The following is an 18,354-nucleotide window of genomic DNA, read 5'->3' as shown; positions in this document are numbered from 1 at the left end:
AAAAAAAAAAATATTATATTTACAAAAATATATATAATATACTTATATATAGAAGATTTCATAAAAAGGTGCTTACAAGCTTACTTAAAAAGTTATGCTACGCTCTGCATAGGGTAGACGCTAAATCCGAAATGTGCAGCATAAAATGGCCTCGACGGCTTAGTGTGCACAGCCAGCCCTTACCCCCTCTTCCCGCGCGCAGCCCACATCCAATCCCCTCCCCGTTTCGCATTGCATTTGATAGCATTGATGATGTTTTGGTTTGCCATTTTTGACCCGAACGCCTGTCCATAGGCTACGTTATATACAAAAAACCAAAAAAAAAACAAAAAAAAAACGAAAATATTTATATAAAAGGGTATGCCACCCCCATCCCCAACTGTAATCATTTTTTTCAATTTTTATTTTTCTATTTACCGAACGGGCCAAAGTTACTCACATCACGTGAGCAGCTTGAATCGTCGTCAGGCGTGTAATTGTTTCAGCATAGCACACTTTTGGGTGGCACTGTAACTAACGCTACATGCCACTCAATCGCACAACAACAATAACGACAAGTTACATAGAGTGGGTGGAGGGGTGGGTGCGGGTGTTAGCTGGAGGGGTCAGCTGATGGAGCTGCTTCAGCTTTTATGCGGCACGCGAATATTATTTGCCGTGCGCCATAAAGTATGCAACATTTTTGTTGCCCGGTCTTGTTTGGCGTTTCGGACACAGTCCGGTAACGCCTGCAGCGCATTTAGCCTTCCAGTGCTACCAGTGTACCGCACCTTGTCTGGCTGATTAGTTTATGATGTGGTCGGGCCAGACAGCATGGGGTTTACTTAGTTAGGGGTTAGTTAGCGGGGGCTTCGGTTTGAATAGGTTTACGGGCTTTTGGCTGGATTGGATTGCATTTTTATGTTTCGACTCGAAGGTTTTCCGGCCACATGCAAAGTTCACTCGCTAATTTGAGTGGGCGAATGTGGTAAATGTCTGTTTTGTCAAGGAAGTTGTTAAGTATTTAACATAATTTCAAGGTAACAAATTATAGTATATGCACAGTGAGGTTAGGTTGTCTCATTTTCTATAATTTTCAACATCGAAGCTATGAATTTCTAGTAGACAACAAATATGCATTCTATATATTTACTCTATTACTATAATAAGTATATATGTAAGTGTATCTTTTCATATCCCAAAACTACTTCTGTCATTTGTTCTCGTCAAGAATAAATTGTAACATAATATGGTCCTTATTACAACTCTTTTATATTTATTTAGCTTAAAGATGTAGTTTCCATTAAAAACTGATCTATTTTTGTTTTACTTACTTATATTCCAGTTTTCAACATATAGAATTATTAGTAGATATATTCTCAAGCTACGATTTGCTTTATGTACTTATCTTTTAAATACATATGTATATATTTCCAAAGCTCACATAAGCCCTTTGTAGTTTCTTTCCATGCATTTTTTCCATGAACCATTGACCCTCTCAAACTCACTCTACATTTATCTCGCTCATTTTCTGACTCGCGCTTTCTCTCTTTCTCCCTCTCTCTCTTTCTCATTTTCTCTCCATTTTTATTTCCTGCGCTTTGCTAATGGCTGTAAACACGACTGGCAACTAATTTGACATCGCCCAGCGTCTGTTCTCAACCCCCGCTTGCACCGACCGATTTTTTACACATATACGTATATATTTATATATATTTTTTCAAATCTATTTGCCTATTTTTTTTTTTTATTTATTTTCGTTTTTTTTTTTTTGACAACCTGCTAGAAAATCGTTTGCCCATCCGGCAACATCGACTGAAAGTACGCTGCATTCGAAATTTTTTTGTAATTGCTTTGACCAACACTCGCGTTTTGGGTCTCACATGCCTGTTGGAGGCCATTGCCATGTTTTACTATATCTATATATATACATATACTATATATTTAATAGTTACATATAGCACATGCATATAATGCATTTAGACTGCAGCTGCATGCGTCAAGCTGCATCCGAGCGCCATTGAATGACGCAGTGCTGAAAACTGAAATGGAAACATGCATATGGAAATGCTGTTGGCCAAATATTTATGTGCATACTGATGCCCTCAGAAGAAGTACCCAAAAGGCCATTTGATTGACCAAAATATATGAAAATAGTTAGCTTTTGCTTTTGCTGAAGTGCATCTATCTGAACAAATGGCTTGAAATACAGTGGCTTAACAAAATGTAAATGGAGGTTAAGCAGAAAGGAAAAAGATAATTTACAGATATTAACTAGACCCTTAAACTAGACCCTTAAGATGAAGGAACTGAAACTTAACAGAAGCTTTAAAATGCTAAACACAGTGGTACATATTGTTAACCGAGGTTAAACTTAAAAAACTTTAAAATATGTAAAAATTACCTAACATGGCACAAATGCAAGCTAAGCAAACAGAGAGAAGCAGATGTTAAGTTATTTAGGTTAGTTGTTGACGGTATGTCAATAGTGTCCTATCAGTGATTAAACAGCGACATAACTTAAATTAGCAGGCATCCAATTTTGTTAACATAGACCTTAACATATGTTAAATAGAGGTCCTCTAAAAACTAAAGAGTTATTTACTCAGGTCTTACAGAAGCTTGACAGAGCTCAATATTTCTAAACTGCTGTTTGCGATATCCAATTAGGTTACGATAGCTTTTAACCAAAATAAATTTTTCCCCTTTTTAGTTATTATAAGGCACTTCCACATAATTCCTACGTAGTATAGATTTTCTAAGAGTTCTCTAGATTTTCGTAGAATTTCTTATATTCTTATATATATATGTATTTTAAGCCATTTCTGCAAACTGTTTTTCGCCTCTATTTTGCTGTTGAAGCACACAATTTTAAACGCAATAGAGAAGCATATTTCGCAAAGTTTTTTCCTTACTTTCCCCACTTCATTTACTGCAAAATTACTCAACACTCGACCGTGGCACATAAATTTCCCACGCAGTTGATTTCTGAGACCAGAGGAAAATATAAGGCAAATACTTTGCTTTTTGGTCGCTGTTCAAGCAAGTGAAGTAAATATTTATTTTAATGCACACTCAGCTTGAATTGTCTCAGGCAGTGTAACTGTGCAAACAAAAATACATAGATAGATATATACATATATAGATAGATATATGTATATGTATCTTAACTTATCGCTCAATATTGTCTTGCGCAATTTCTTTTAATTTCTTCGGCACGATTGCGTAGTTAAGTTTTCGAATTCTCATTAGACTAAGTTGCCAGCCCACACAGCTGAAGAGCTAGACCGACTCTGACAGACATCAGGGCTGCACCACAACCCGTCCCGCCTGTCTCTCAAAAGTCTCAGTCAGCCCCAACCGTGCCTCGCCCAAAAACCAATGTCGTAACCACAAAAACTTTGCAGCTCCCCAAGACTGAGATGGCAATACGTATCTTGAGCTTGAGACAAAAACTAATGCATATGTTTAGGCATTTTAATTTATATACGACAACCCATCCACACACACCCACACACCCACACAAACACACACACAGTCAGTCAACTTCTAAGAAAGCTCACACATGCACAACTAACTCCAACCCCCAACTTGGCATGCCACCCAGCCCCCGAACCCCTCTGCCCCCTCTGCCGTCTCAGCTGCCGGCGTCGTTGATAAAAGCAACTTCCATTTCATTTAAACTACAATTTCCTTGACAGCGCACAGAGGCAACCGCTCAGCTCAGTTCTGTTCAGTTCAGTTTAGCTAGGGGTTGGGGCTTGGTCTAGGGGTTGGCAACCCTTTCACGCACTTATGAGTTAAACGCAAATTTTCTTAGCTGCCTTTTAGGCGCTCCGCCTCGTTGCAGAGCCTGAGCTCGTCTGCACAAATATGTCATCGGCAGTTGGCAGGCACGAGCACTATACCCACACCCACACCCACACCCACACACACACACGCACACACACTTGAGTCGTTGGTAATTCATTATGCGTGTGCTTAGAGGCTTTTTCGGCATTGTAGTGCTGCGTAGTTGTAGTCAAAGACTGTTTTTAGGCGTACCAGACAATAACAACAACAACAACATCACACACCCCATACTTAACCCCATCATACGCAACCCACCCCCCCGCCTTTTCACCCTTTCTATACTAACCTCCTTTGCATTGAACTTGTATTTTAGCACGCCCGCGCCCCACCCCCTTTGCCAATTGAAACCTCTTGCCTTTTGGTTTTCTTGCAAGATGCCACAGCCCGCATATTTCTGTTGTTAGACTTGGCAACCAGTTACGCTTGTGCGTGTGTGCATACTTTTAGGCGCTACTGTAAAAGGGCTACAGCTACAGCCCGCCCACCCATCAAAAACTTCAAAAGCGACTTCACTGCGACTTTCGAGCATTTTGTGGCAATGGAACTAAATGCTCGGATTTATGTCTAGCCTGTGTGTGTTGTGTGTGTGTGTCTGTGTGTGCGTGTGTGTCCCTTGCAGGTGTTACTCATACGCCTAGTCGGCTGACAGCTCACAACAAATTGCTTGGCACATCGCGTCCTCCTGCCTAAGTCAAGGTTGCCCTAGGATGAGCTCAGCAGCTTAAGTCAATGCCAGTCTCTGAAGTTGAGCCAACTCCTAAGCCAAAAACTTGCACATAACCCAAGCACACACACACTCACACAAGCTTACACACTCACACACACACACACACATATTGACTGAGTCCAAGCTGTTCGCCTGGGCTCAACGAAGACTCCCGACGGAGTTGCTCAACTACACAAAAATGTCAGTCGTTTGGTTCCTTTTGCTGGATTTCCTCCACCCAGCTCAAAGCCTGCCAGCAGTCCTGCTCGGCCTGCTCTCGGCTGGCTGGCCATTGACTTTGTCCACCCACTTTCTACGACCCAGCCCACCCTAGATCCCCAGTTGCTTTTCTTGTACCGTTTTAATTAATGGAAAATTTGTACGTTTTCTTCTTATTCATGTGGTCGTTTCTTCAATGCCTCAAGCAAAGGGTAACTCGAACTAAAAGAAATTGCCAGCTAGCATTGAATACGTAGCTTAACCCCAAAACTCGCCGCCACCCCCCGCCCCAAAAAACCCCAACCCTTAAGTCCAAGTCCAAGCAGTTTGGCCTCATGTTGCGCATCTCTTCGACTCTGTTGGCTATTTTCGTTTGACAGTGTACAAGATCCAAATTGCCATTTGGTTTTCTCTTGGCTTGATTACAAAATTGACTTGGGAGTTGTTGCTTTAAGTAAGTTGCATCACTTTTCGTTAACTTGACAACTTTCTTGTTAACAGTAAAAAAACCTATTATAAAATAAACTGTAGCTTATTCTTGATTTATCTATGCTTATCTTTTAATTACAATAGCTTTCATTTGGGTCGAAAGTGAGGGAAAGTTGGGAGGAGCTATGGCTTACGAGCGAGAAGTCGCTGGTTCGAATTTGGCAACAATTGTTAGCTTATATATATGTTGGCATTTCATTATTATTCAAAAATTAATAATACATTTAAAAATAAACAAGACGCGATTAGCATGCACATTTCGAGCAGCCTTGGCACGCATAAATTGACCCGTACGAGGCCGGGTAATTTCCTCTAGTTACCTATAAAATGCAAAACATCTGCCATCTGTACATTCATCAAACAACACCCATTAAGCATTCTTCGGGAGTTTACTTTTTAGCTAGCTCATGGCTTTACTTACAGGCTTTGTAAATCAATTCATGTTTATTACCCCCATGGAATATTAGACTTATACTTACAACTGCTTTGAGCTAAAAGAAGAACCTCTCGCTCAAAGAACACACCTTATGCTAAGTATAATCAGACTCTTTGACTGTCCCGGTAGTCGAGCTACAACTGAATGTTAATTAGGCGCCGTGTTCAAACTTCATTTTCATTTGCTATGCCTGTTACGCCCGCTCGTGCTTCCGTTTTTTTGTGCAATGCTTCAACCTGATTCAACCGACCGGCCCCAAAAGCAGCCGAGCGGGCGAGCGGGCAACCACTGTCCTGCAACCACAACCGAAGGCTGGAGCGAGCTTCAAGGACGGTGCAGGCGGGCCAACGTCTTGGAGTTCAACGAAATGTTTCATTAGAGCAATGCTGGCCACAAATGGCTGAGACCCAAAACGCACCCAAAACACACCGCGCCCTCAGCCTCAAAGTCCAGGCAACTAATTTGCAGCGCAGCATAAAAGGAAAGCATTGAGGGAAATAAGAAAAAAAAACCAATCCGTCCGATAAAAAAGAAACCCAAGCTCGACTTTCATCTTGGGCACGAAAAACTTTGCTGCTCCTTGCCAGCGAGTTGGGTGTCTCTGCAGGGAAAGAGAGGAGAGAGTGTGGCTTCGCTTCTTTGACGCTTTTTGCGCATACTTTTGAGTGGTCTAACGAGCTTGGGGTCTGGCCAAAAACCTCGACTAATCATTGGGATTTGGTATATCGAACGCTGTCCCAAAACTTTGTGCGGTCATTGAAAGTTCCCAAAATTGAACTTGTACTCATCTAACGTGCTCCAACCCCAACTAACCCCCATCTTCTTCTCCTTCCCACAGGAAACCATACCAGCAACACCGGCCACGAGCACCGACACCAGCAGCCTAGTCAGTGTAGGCGGCGGCATTGGTGGCGGTGGAGGCGGCGGCGGCGGCGGCGGCGGCGGTGGAGGTATTGTCGGTGCCGGCAGCGGACTGGTTGACATTGCGAGCAGCCTGGGCGGAGGTGTGACCAGCGAGTCGGAGGCCTACGCGGGTCTCATGAAGGATGCGGACAAACTGAAGCTAATGCTGCTCGCCTGGAACTATCAGAACTCGACGGCGGTGCGCAATGGCACCGAGGGACCCGACCTCAGCGTTGTGGGTGGCCTCTGGGCGCAGTATCAGAATGCTTTGGCCCAAAATGCCGCAGCGGTGGCGGCGGCCAGCGGCAAAATGGACAGCTCTCTGTCGCCGGTGCCCAGGCAGGATACGAATTCGCCCATGGAGGCGCAGGATGAGACAAACTCGTCGGGGCAGAAAGAGGAGGATGAGGTTTCCGAAGATGATTCCGATGACAAACTGGACGAGAAACTGGCCACCACACACGATCCCGAGCGCCTCAAGGCCTTCAATGTGAGTAATGTGCGAGAGTAAGATAGAGAAAGATTGAAAAAGAAAGAGAGACTTGAATGTAAAGCGAACGTTGCCAATGAAGCCGCCAAAAATGGCCAAAATTCCTTGAATTGTCTGTTGCTCACGACGCTCTCCCCTTGCCTTGCAGATGTTCGTGCGTTTGTTTGTGGACGAGAACCTGGACCGCATCATACCCATCTCCAAGCAGCCAAAGGAAAAGATCCAGGCCATCATCGATTCGTGCGCCCGACAATTTCCCGAGTTCAGCGATCGTTCCCGCAAACGTATTCGCACCTATCTCAAGTCGTGCCGTCGCAACAAGAAAACACGAGACGGCTGGGAGAATACGGTGAGTGCTTGACAGAGTTATCTTTAAAGCTATATCTATATCGATATATATAGGAAATATATATCTGAACCATAGTTCAACCTGCATATGACACATTCTTCGCCAGATTTGCCCTTCTTCATGAATCTCAAGCTCTGTTTTTTATTCCTCCTTGCAGACTCGACCGACGCCCGCTCACTTGACCTCCGTGCAGGCGGAACAAATCCTGGCAATTGCCTGCGAGAACGAATCGATGAACGCGAAGCGTATGCGCATCGGCCTAGAGCCAATCACCCATGCGGTGCCGGCGCCGGGCAGCGTTGTTGCCGCTGCAGCGGCCGCAGCAGCTGTTGCCGGCACCAGCAGCACGTCCGCGAGCAACGCCGCCACCGTCACCTGCACAGCAGCCGATGCGGCTGGATTGAGCAGCGTGGCGGCCGCAGCGCTGCCATTTGTGAGCGCCGTGGGCTTTGCACGCTCCACGCCCAACTCGGAGCACGCGGACGCAGCTTTCGGCGGGGCGGCCAACATTGCCGGCGCTGGCAGTGCTGGCGGCAACAGCGCCAGCGGTGCAGCCGGCGGCGGCACTGGTGGCATGAGCTCGGCGCGCAGCTCACCGCTGGCACTCAGCTCGAATGCCAGCATCGGGGGCGCCAGTGTGACGGGCTTGGCGCTGGCCAACGGCGCTGGGGCATCGAATGGCGCCGGCCTGCCCTCCAGCAGTCCCTATACCACGGACTTTAGCTCGCCAACGGCGGCCTCGCCTTTTGTGGCAGCTGCAGCGGCAGCGGCTGTGGCAGCCGGACGTGCGCCCAGCTACCCCGGCTATTTTCCGGGCGTCGCCGGCCTGGGTAATGGTAAGTAAACATCTGCGAATTATTATTATTATTATTTGCAATGACACCAGCTTAAAGCAGCGTTCAAATATGGAATTGAGCTTGGAGGGTTTAAAAAGGAGCACTAGAGTAACATAACATTATTGTGCGCTAAATGAATAAACAGTATTTAAAAATCATTTTTTGTCGTAAGCTTCTAGATGTACAATAAAGCTCGCATCAACAAGCTTGGCAAGCTTCACCAAGCTTCTTAAGCCACTTGAAAGCTCTAAGTAACCTTTTAAAATGAACAAAAAGCTTTGATCAAAAGCAAAGCAATTGAAAAAACCTACAACAAACTGAAAACCAGTTGGAAAGTACAGCAGTCAGTTGTATGTTAAGCTTTAATCTAAAAATAGTAAGCAAAACCTTAAAGCTTTGAGGAAACAGCTAAAGCTCAGCTTTGAGACAACTGATAGTCACAAGCTAACCTAAAAAGGCTTCAAAGCTTTAAACTGTTCACAATGCATTTAGAGCCTAAGTTTAGTCCAGCACTTAATCAATCTTCAGTTTTAATCAAGTGTCATTGCATTATTAGCATCATGTTTAGGTGATATTTAATTTAGACAAACTCTAGCTAATGTCTTGTTTCCTTCTTCTTGCAGTTACGCCCACCGATCTCTCCATGAAACCAACGTCGCTGAGCGCTGGCAGCGGCCTCGCCGGCGGCGGCAGCAGCAACAACAGCAACACAGTCAGCGCACAGCTGAGTGCCGCCAATCTGGCCGCACTGAGCAATGCCAGCAACAACAATGCGCTGGTCACCGCCACACAGCAGCTGCAGCAGCTACAGCAGCAACAGCAACAACAACAACAACAGCAACAGCAGCAGCAGCAGCAACAGCAGCAACAACAACAGCAGCAGCAGCAACAACAGCAGCAACAACAGTTGCTCGCCGCATCCGGCGACGGCAACTGCTCGCGTGTGCCGCCCATACTTCCACACAAGCTGAGCCCCAACGAGATGACCGCTGCCCGGCAGGTCATCTCGGCGTACAGGGAGAGCGCTGCTTTTCTGCTGCGCACCGCTGACCAGGTGGAGCAGCTGCTCGTCCAGCAGCAGTAGGCGTGGCAAGGGTAAGCGCTCGTGGTGGTGGTGTCGGTAGCATTGGCGGTGGCGGTGGCGGGTATCGGGGCACTCTTTCCAGACCCAAGCGACGCGTAGCGCGCGCGCGGGTTGTTCCTATTTAAATTTAAATTTATTTAAATTTTAGCAAAAGCAACAACAACAACAACAACACCAAGCAACTAAGCAAATTAGAAAGCGATAATAGTCAAAGCATAGAAGAAAAAGCAAAAAAACCAAAAGCATAAAACCCAAAAACAGAAAATAGTCAAAAAGTTCGTTTTAACAAGCATTTTAAGTGTTTTTCCTCCAAAATACGTACAGCATATTACAAAATAGAAATAACGGTAAAGCAAACGATTTAAAAAACATAATACCGAAGAAAAATACCAACAAAATACCAAAAACCAATCAGTAAATATTGCAATTATCAAAGCAGCAAATCAGTTTATTATTTTCTAGTTCAAAAGCTCGCAGCATAAATCTGATAAATATTATTTCCCGAACTTCCCCTACTTTAATTAAGTATTAACTCAGTTTTTAAAGAAAATCTTCCTAACTTCACTCAATTATTGCGGTCGCTTGAACTAAAAAATAATTAAACTGATTTAAATTAAACCAAAAAACAAAAACAATTAAATAAGAAATCAGCAACAAATTAACTTACTACAGTGTCTACTAAAAGTAAAACTACAATAGCCACACCCAGCACACCCAAAAAAAAAAATATTAAAAAACACAAACATACACACTCGCATTGCGTTCTAGTTTTTGTTGAGATTTTAGAAAATAAAGATGATTATTAAAATTTGAATGCTCTACGCGGAGCTGCAATTTCCGGCCCAGTTCGAAGTGCGCGATTTGTTAAAAAACATAAAACATAAAAAGTAAATATAATATTGTATGTAATTAAGTTGAGGTATTGTTGTAAATTTTAAGGCGTATCAGAAGAGAGAAAAAAAACACACACATTTTAAGGCAACAAACACGACAAAAAAAGAAAAAAGACATTATTTAAATATATGGGAAACTATGAGAAAACACAGGGTGATACTTTCAGAAATTATTACAAAAAAAAAACTAAGCTAAAAATTAAATAAAAATTAAATATGTGTATAAAAAATATAAGGCAAGACATGGCATAGACGTTGGTATATGTGTATTTAAAATATATATATAAAACAAAAAAAAAAAAACAAAAACAAAACGAATGAGTGTTTTTCCTATTAAACATTTAAATTTAACTTTTAGCTTTTAGTTTCTTTTTCCAATAATTTCTTTAAGCGGACTATTGTTTGACATTTTTTCTGTAGCACTGTTGAATTTTTGATTATTTTCTTCTAACTTGTTTAAATTTTAATATGCATACGAAATACGAAATAAAATATTTAAATACAAAATAGCCATTAATGTTTTTTGCAACTATAAATGTGCATGTAAAAATAAACATTACGAAAATTTAAAATTAAATTAAAAAAAAAAAATTTCTAAATCGAACGAGAGGCAAATCGGTTAAGATCGTATGAAAAAAAACGCTATGCAAAGCAAATTATAGAATTTAATAATATAAATCAAATGCAAAAGGAAACGGTATTTAATCAACAAATAAATTAATATTAATAATACGAAACGATGGGAATTCAGTTCAGATAATTTTTGCTGGCCAGGCAAAACGATAAATATAATAACAACAACGAAAATTTATTAACTATAATAATTATGGATTGGTATTTGCATAGAAAAGTAAACTAATTAAAATGTCCGAGAACGCAAACGAAAAGAGAAAACACAAAAACCAAACCAAAACATTTTAAAAGTCGACTTAATAAAGAATTTATGAGAATTATATGTATATTAACCACTTGTTGCAATTATTAAATACCTGCTAAAGGGCAGCAATAATTGCTTTAAAACTGTACCGCATAGCAGCGGCACAAACCTTTTTACTGTGTAATTTGTTTCAATTGCCCAATTGAAAACTGTTCCGTTTTCATGAACCATAAACTACACTTGTGGTTCTTAAAAAACGATGCTGTTTATTAACCGATTTAATTTAGCTCATTGGCACCTCAACTGCATAACAAATTTACATTAATTACCTAGCACAGTTGTTTCATAACCATGTTCTCATTATGATTTAGCATATGCGCAAACCATCACAGTCGGCTTCAAACTGCTTATCCGTTGTTCCGATATTGAGCTAATCACAGCCCTTTGAAAACTATGATTTCATAGACTTAGCATATGCACACGCCCATCATACAGTCATTCCCAAACTGCACTTCCAATTGCTCTCATATTAAGCGAAACACAGTCGTTTCAAAACCATATGTTTATAGTGATTAAGCATGTGCACAAACCTGCTATACAGTGAATCCCAAGCTGCACATCCAATTGCTCTCACATTGAACCCAGCACAGTCGTTTCAAAACCATATTCTTTCTAATTCAGCATGTACACAAACTGTTCGGTCATATACCTCATATATACATTAGTCAGGGTATCAATAGCAATGTCAAAGCAGATTATGTTAAGATTATGGTAATTCTCTTCTATTTGAATGTCATAAGCACTCATACACATGTACGAAGTCTCGCTCTCTTTCGAACTCTGTAATTGCTCGGTCCCTTTAATCTTAATTTATGTTAAGAAATCAGTTCTGTAAGCATCATCATAGAAGTCAGTCGTGTTGCTCATCAAGTTGTAAAACCTTTATTAAAACTTCATACCATCCACACACGCCCACTTGAGATAAGATTCTTAAAAGGTCAAAAAAACGCTTTTGATCCAACATTTTGGCGCCCAACATTGGGGCTAGTGTGTGGAAATTGACGGCATATCGTTGCCGCACAACATTTCGTTGGAGAAAGGTTTTATCAAACTCTTCGCAAAATACAGCATCGACAGCAACATTTGGCCAGCTCTTCTTTCTCGTTGCCGTTGCTTCGTCGCTGGAAACTCGCTACCTTCGCTTCGCTACTGCATTCTTGTAGCCGTTATACTTCGCGCTGGATACGCTCTGAGTTTGATTGCTCATTGCCTTTGCTTCACAGCTTCTTTCTCGTTGCCGTTGCTTCGTCACTGGAAACTCGCTACCTTCGCTTTGCTGCTGCATTCTCGTTACCGTTGCTTCGTCGCTGGAAGCTCGCTGCCTCTGCTTGTTCACTGCATTTTGCTTCATCACTGCAAGCGACCCTCACATCGGTGAGCGCAACATTTACAAGTCTTAGCTGTTCTGTTAACAGTGGGAGCATTCGAACTGTCGCTCGCTCACATCGGTGAGAGTGACATTATCAGGTTAAAGTTAGGCTACGAACATTTTGCAGTATCAGAACTGTCGCTCGGTCACATCGGTGATCACAACATTCTCGATACATAATGTCAACTCTTGAAGCAAACTTACGTAAGCGAGCGAACATAAAACGCAATATCGCACACTTAGAGGATGTTGTAAGAGTGTCTACTGAGGTCGATGGCAGTGAAAAAAGATTATCACACGGTGAGCTACAATTACGCTTGGACATGTTGGAGATATACATTATAAGGAGGTTTTGGAAGTACAATCTGAAATTGAATTGGAAGATCCTCAGGACAATGGACGTGCAGAGGTGGAAGACACATATGTGAGTATCAAATTGTCCATCCAATCCCAACTGGATGATGTACTGCACAGCACCTCATTTTCTAACCCTGCTCCAATTCGCTCTTCGCCGCCATCGAGTCTTCCTCGATTGGCTCCGCCTGTATTTGATGGGAAACGAGCAGAGTTTAAAAACTTCATTACATCATTCAATCAGATTATCGGTCGTGAGTACTCTCTTTCGAACATTGAAAAGTTTAATCATCTGCTGAATTGCTTGAAGGGCCCTGCCCTACAGGCAGTAAAGGCATTCCAAGTGACTCAGGAAAATTATCCCAAGGCTCTTGCTCGTTTAAGCAAACGTTATGACAATCCTACACTTAAATTTTTAGACACAATAGAATCACTTTTCAATCTACAGTCAGTCGACAAACCGGACGGAAATCAGCTGCGCAGTCTGCTGGACAATGCGTCAGCCCTGTATTCATCATTATCGTCATTTGGGTACCGGATCAGATATTGCCCAAGCCATGTTGATATTCATCGTTATCGGAAAATGTGACTAGCAAACTCGTAACAAGTGGAATGAGTCTCTTGACTTACGTACATTGCCAAATTGGGCTCACTGCACAACTATTTTGGAACGTCATTGTCAGTTTCTGCAATCAAGCGGCATTGCGTCGTATCGAATGGCTGATTCTTCGAAACAAAAACACGTGTACAAGCCTAGCAAGGGATTATCATTTGCTATTACTAATCCAACATGCATTGTTTGTTCCAGCTCCGACCATAAAATTGTACAATGTTCTCAGTTTCAAGACATGAGTCCTAAACTCAAGTACGGAGTCGTAAAAAATGCTGGACTTTGCATTAATTGCCTTCAATTAGGACATCGGATGGCTCAGTGTCCGTCTAACAATCGTTGTCGAAGCTGCAAGCATCGCCATCACACGCTTCTGCATTTTGGCCAACCGCCTGCATCATCATCGTCTACATCGCCATCATCCATAGCGCAAATGTCCTCAACAACGACTCCTGCTGCAACGCACTCGCATATGAATCAATCGCCAGGCGGACAAATAATTCTTGCTACTGCAAAGGTACTAGTGCGAGATTCATCAGGGGCGTATAAACAAGGCAGAGCATTGCTTGACTCATGCTCCCAAGTCAATTTCATAACTGATCAATTCGCCCAACGGCTGCATCTACGCCGTGATAAGCATCATTTCGAAATCCGCAGCATAGGGGAGACCTCGACTAAAATTAACAACTGTACAACTACTGGAATTAAATCTCGTTTGTCACCATTTGAAGTAACACTACAGTTCTGCATAACGTCTCACATTGCCTACTAGCCGGATTCGGAAATCGACACCTCAGATTGGAGGTTGCCCGCGAATACACCACTTGCGGACGAAACTTTCCACAGGTCAGGTCGGATTGATCTCCTTCTCGGCACCGAGGCATTTTTCGAATGCCTGGCTGTTGGACAGATTAAGCTCGGAGACAATTTGCCAGTCCTTCAGAAAACGTTGCTTGGATGGGTTGTGTCTGGCAAGTATCGTCATCAGTCAGTTAAGCAGTCATCAACGTGCTTGCTTTCTGTGGAGGAGTCAATTGACAAAAATCTTCAATTACTGTGGAGCATTGATGCTCTAGAAAATTCTCCAAAGTCAATCAATCCAGAACATCGGCTCTGTGAAGATATGTATTCAAGGACAACACAGATGAATAACGGCAGGATTGTTGTGCGTCTACCTTTCAAGGGAGATCCAGTGTGCCTTGGCAATTCAAGCGATGTTGCACGTCGTCGTTTTTTATCGCTCGAGAGGCGCCTCAGTCAGCAGCCTACTGTTCAATCGCAATATGTAACTTTCATGAAAGAATATGAGGATCTTGGCCATATGACTTTAGTGACGAATCCGAGATTAAGTGAACCACACTTTTATATACCTCACCATTGTGTTTTTAAACCCAGCAGTGCATCAACGAAGTTACGAGTCGTGTTTGACTCCTCGTGCACTACATCGTCCCAGCATTCATTGAATGATTTGCTTCTCGTTGGCCCAACACTCCAAGAAGATCTGTATATACTTCTCCTTCGTTTTCGATTGGTTCGTTACGCCATCACAGCGGACATTACGAAAATGTATAGACAAGTTTTAGTCAGCCCAGTGGATCGGAAATTTCAATATATATTTTGGAGAGCATCCCCTGATGCTGATTTGCAGACCTTTGAGCTAAATACAGTGACGTATGGAACGGCCTCGGCCCCATACTTAGCAGTTCGCAGTTTGCAATATCTGGCAGATCTGCATGTCAACGAGTTTCCCATTGGCGCATCCATTGTAAAATCATCGTTTTATGTTGATGATCTGCTATGCGGAGCAAACGAGCTCATCGAGTTGCAGAACATCAAACACGAGGTCACCGAGATACTTCGCCGAGGACACTTCCCATTGGTTAAGTGGCACTCCAATCATCCCGCCGTCAGGAACGACGAATCGGTAAAGGATTTAAACTTGGATGAAAACGCTGTCACTAGCGCACTTGGCGTAGCTTGGGATCAACGTCGTGATGTGCTACTATTTGAATTTAAGCCCAAAAAATTGTATTCAACAGTCACAAAGAGGACTATTCTCTCGACTGCGTCTTCTCTGTTCGATCCATTAGGATTGCTGGCACCAATCATTATCGTCTCGAAAATCATCATACAGGAGCTATGGCTGCTAAAACTCGCCTGGGATGAATCTGTTCCGCAATCACTTCTACAAGCATGGAGAAACTGCGTAACGTCTCTCAAGGAATTGTCGTCGATCTCAGTACCCCGTTTTTGCTTGCAAGCTGAGCTCACAGACATACAACTGCACGCTTTCTGTGACGCATCAATACGTGCTTACGGCTGTTGCGTATATGTGCGTTCCACGGACTCGTATGGCAATGTCCAGGTTCAGCTTCTGACTGCTAAATCTCGGGTGGCTCCTGTCAAGAAGCTGACGCTTCCTCGATTAGAGTTAAGCGGAGCTCAACTTCTGAGTAAGTTATATACAACTGTCAAAAACATATTCATCGGCAAGCCGCACAGCGCGCATTTCTGGTCTGATTCGCAGATTGTCTTGCACTGGCTGCAACAACACTCTATCACCTTGTCGACATTTGTTGGAAATAGAGTATCCATTATACAAGATCAAACAGCAGAAGATGGAAAGTGGAGACATGTACCGTCAAAATTGAACCCTGCTGACATAGTGTCACGTGGATGCCCAGCTAATGAGCTCCAGCAATCAATTTGGTTTACAGGACCTGCGTTTCTGCGTGATTCCGAGACTCAATGGCCCTGCCAACAATTCGACAATGATTTGGACATGGACATTATCGATGCTGAAAAACGGAAGTCTACATTTGCTGCAATTATCGAAAGTAATTCTATTCTGGACTGGCTGAACGGAACTAGTTCATATATTCGGGCGCTTCGAGTTATGGCATATATGTTCCGGTTTTACCATATTGCCAAAAAGGAACACCCTGTCGAAAGTTCGCCGCCATGCCCAGAAGAACTTCGCCACGCGTTGCACTGCATCATCAGGATCATCCAACAGCACTATTTCAAGGAAGATTTGCAATTGCTAAGGAAACAAAGAGATTTGAAAAGCAATCTGAAATTTCTCAGCCCCTTCATAGATGACTCTTCTGGATACGAGCTCATTAAGGTTGGCGGCAGACTCGAGCATGCTGATATCTCCCCTCTCGCCAAAGGCATCCTTTACTTGTTCCCAAGGAATCGCAATTTGTCCACAATTATGTTCGGCATCTTCACTTGCGCAATTACCATGCAGGACCAAAGGCATTAGTTGGACTGCTGCGGCTTCAATTCTGGGTCATAAACGCAAGAGCTTTAGCACGCAGCATTGTTCGTTCTTGTGTACACTGTGTCAGATATCGCCCAGTTCTACTTCGTCAAGTCATGGGTTCCCTGCCACCTGAGCGCTTATCCACAGACAAGCCATTTCGCCACGTTGGAGTCGACTTCTGCGGTCCAGTGAACACCTATCTTCGAATACGTGGCAAGGGTCCCACAAAATCCTATATCGCCATATATGTCTGCATGGCCGTAAAGGCCGTTCACATTGAAATCGTGTCAGATCTTTCAACGAATAAGTTTTTGGAATCGTTGAAACGCATGGTTGCCCGTCGTGGACCAGTATCGCACATCTATTGTGACAACGCCACAAATTTTGTCGGAGCATCCAACAAGCTACTCGAGTTGAAGAAGTTCATGTTGTTCAACATAGCACTCAAGATGCTATCCTATCATATTGTTCCTCTGAAGAGATAACCTTTCATTTCATTCCACCTAGGGCTCCACACTTTGGCGGTCTTTGGGAGGCCGCTGTCAAGAGCGCAAAGAGTCTGCTGGTGCGTACCCTCGCTAACACCCGGTTCACCTTTGAGGAACTGAATACCGCAGTCGTTGAGATAGAAGCAGTACTCAGCTCTCGCCCGCTGTCACCGCTATCATCTGATCCCAACGACTTCAGCGCTCTCACTGCAGGACACTTTCTAAATGGAGATGCACCGCGCGCTTTGCCCGAGCGTGAGATTGTCACCAACAACATCTCCAACTTGGATCGTTACGAGCAGATCACAGCTGTTAAACAGCAATTCTGGCGTCGTTGGTCTGCGGAGTATGTGAACGAGCTTCGAGCCAGGACAAAGTGGACTTCGGCTTCCCCAAATCTCACAGTTGACTCTATGGTCATCATACATGAGGACAACACACCGCCATTACACTGGAAATTAGGGCGTGTTGAGTCTGTTGTGTGAGTGGCAAAGATGACCGTGTTCGTGTCGCATATATTCGCACTGCCTCTGGACTCTGTTGCCGGCCAGTACATAAGCTAGCTGTTCTACCTGTCTCTTGAAAGATAATTCTTTCAAGGCGGCCGGGATGTTCGGTCATATACCTCATATATACATTAGTCAGGGTATCAATAGCAATGTCAAAGCAGATTATGTTAAGATTATGGTAATTCTCTTCTATTTGAATGTCATAAGCACTCATACACATGTACGAAGTCTCGCTCTCTTTCGAACTCTGTAATTGCTCGGTCCCTTTAATCTTAATTTATGTTAAGAAATCAGTTCTGTAAGCATCATCATAGAAGTCAGTCGTGTTGCTCATCAAGTTGTAAAACCTTTATTAAAACTTCATACCATCCACACACGCCCACTTGAGATAAGATTCTTAAAAGGTCAAAAAAACGCTTTTGATCCAATACAAACCAACCGTTTAATATTTAAATGAAAATTTGTTTTTTATATTTTATTTTATATTTATTAATTATATAAAACAAATAACGCTTTGCATCGACTTAATTACGAAACTTAATTTAGATAATTTTCGATTGGATTTCACGACCAAACAATAAAT

The 18,354-nt window shown here is 42.9% G+C and overlaps 3 protein-coding genes across 3 annotated transcripts in view; all 3 read left to right on the top strand.

Moving 5' to 3' along the window:
* The window catches only part of LOC135431134 (AF4/FMR2 family member lilli), a 73,894-nt gene that overhangs the window by 25,888 nt on the left and 29,652 nt on the right, over positions 1–18,354 (top strand). The window contains exons 2-5 of the mRNA XM_064686086.1: positions 6,520–7,074; positions 7,223–7,423; positions 7,581–8,259; positions 8,883–9,354. Coding sequence (XP_064542156.1) covers positions 6,520–7,074; positions 7,223–7,423; positions 7,581–8,259; positions 8,883–9,343 — 1,896 coding nt within the window. The 3' untranslated portion in view covers positions 9,344–9,354. The remainder of the gene's footprint in view (positions 1–6,519; positions 7,075–7,222; positions 7,424–7,580; positions 8,260–8,882; positions 9,355–18,354) is intronic.
* LOC135431090 (uncharacterized) lies at positions 15,071–16,774 on the top strand. Its single transcript, XM_064686023.1, has one exon. It carries the CDS (start codon positions 15,071–15,073, stop codon positions 16,772–16,774), a length of 1,704 nt encoding a protein of 567 aa, XP_064542093.1.
* On the top strand, positions 16,888–17,747 carry LOC135431089 (uncharacterized). The gene is made up of 2 exons (XM_064686022.1): positions 16,888–17,204; positions 17,282–17,747. Exons 1-2 carry the CDS (start codon positions 16,888–16,890, stop codon positions 17,745–17,747), a joined length of 783 nt encoding a protein of 260 aa, XP_064542092.1.

The sequence above is a fragment of the Drosophila montana genome, unplaced genomic scaffold (genome assembly GCF_035044405.1).
Source record: "Drosophila montana isolate Dmon_TW-CO22-7 unplaced genomic scaffold, ASM3504440v1 contig_312_1, whole genome shotgun sequence".
NCBI classification, from domain to species: domain Eukaryota; kingdom Metazoa; phylum Arthropoda; class Insecta; order Diptera; family Drosophilidae; genus Drosophila; species Drosophila montana.
Note: the sequence above shows the minus strand (reverse complement) of the source record. Positions and strands in the feature narration are given on the sequence as shown.

Coding starts and splice junctions, on each gene's coding strand:
- LOC135431089 (XM_064686022.1), top strand. CDS start 16,888: ATGGGTTCCCTGCCACCTGAGCGCTTATCCACAGACAAGCCATTTCGC. Junction 17,205..17,281: donor GAGTTGAAGAAGTTCATGTT/GTTCAACATAGC, acceptor CATTCCACCTAG/GGCTCCACACTTTGGCGGTC.
- LOC135431090 (XM_064686023.1), top strand. CDS start 15,071: ATGTATAGACAAGTTTTAGTCAGCCCAGTGGATCGGAAATTTCAATAT.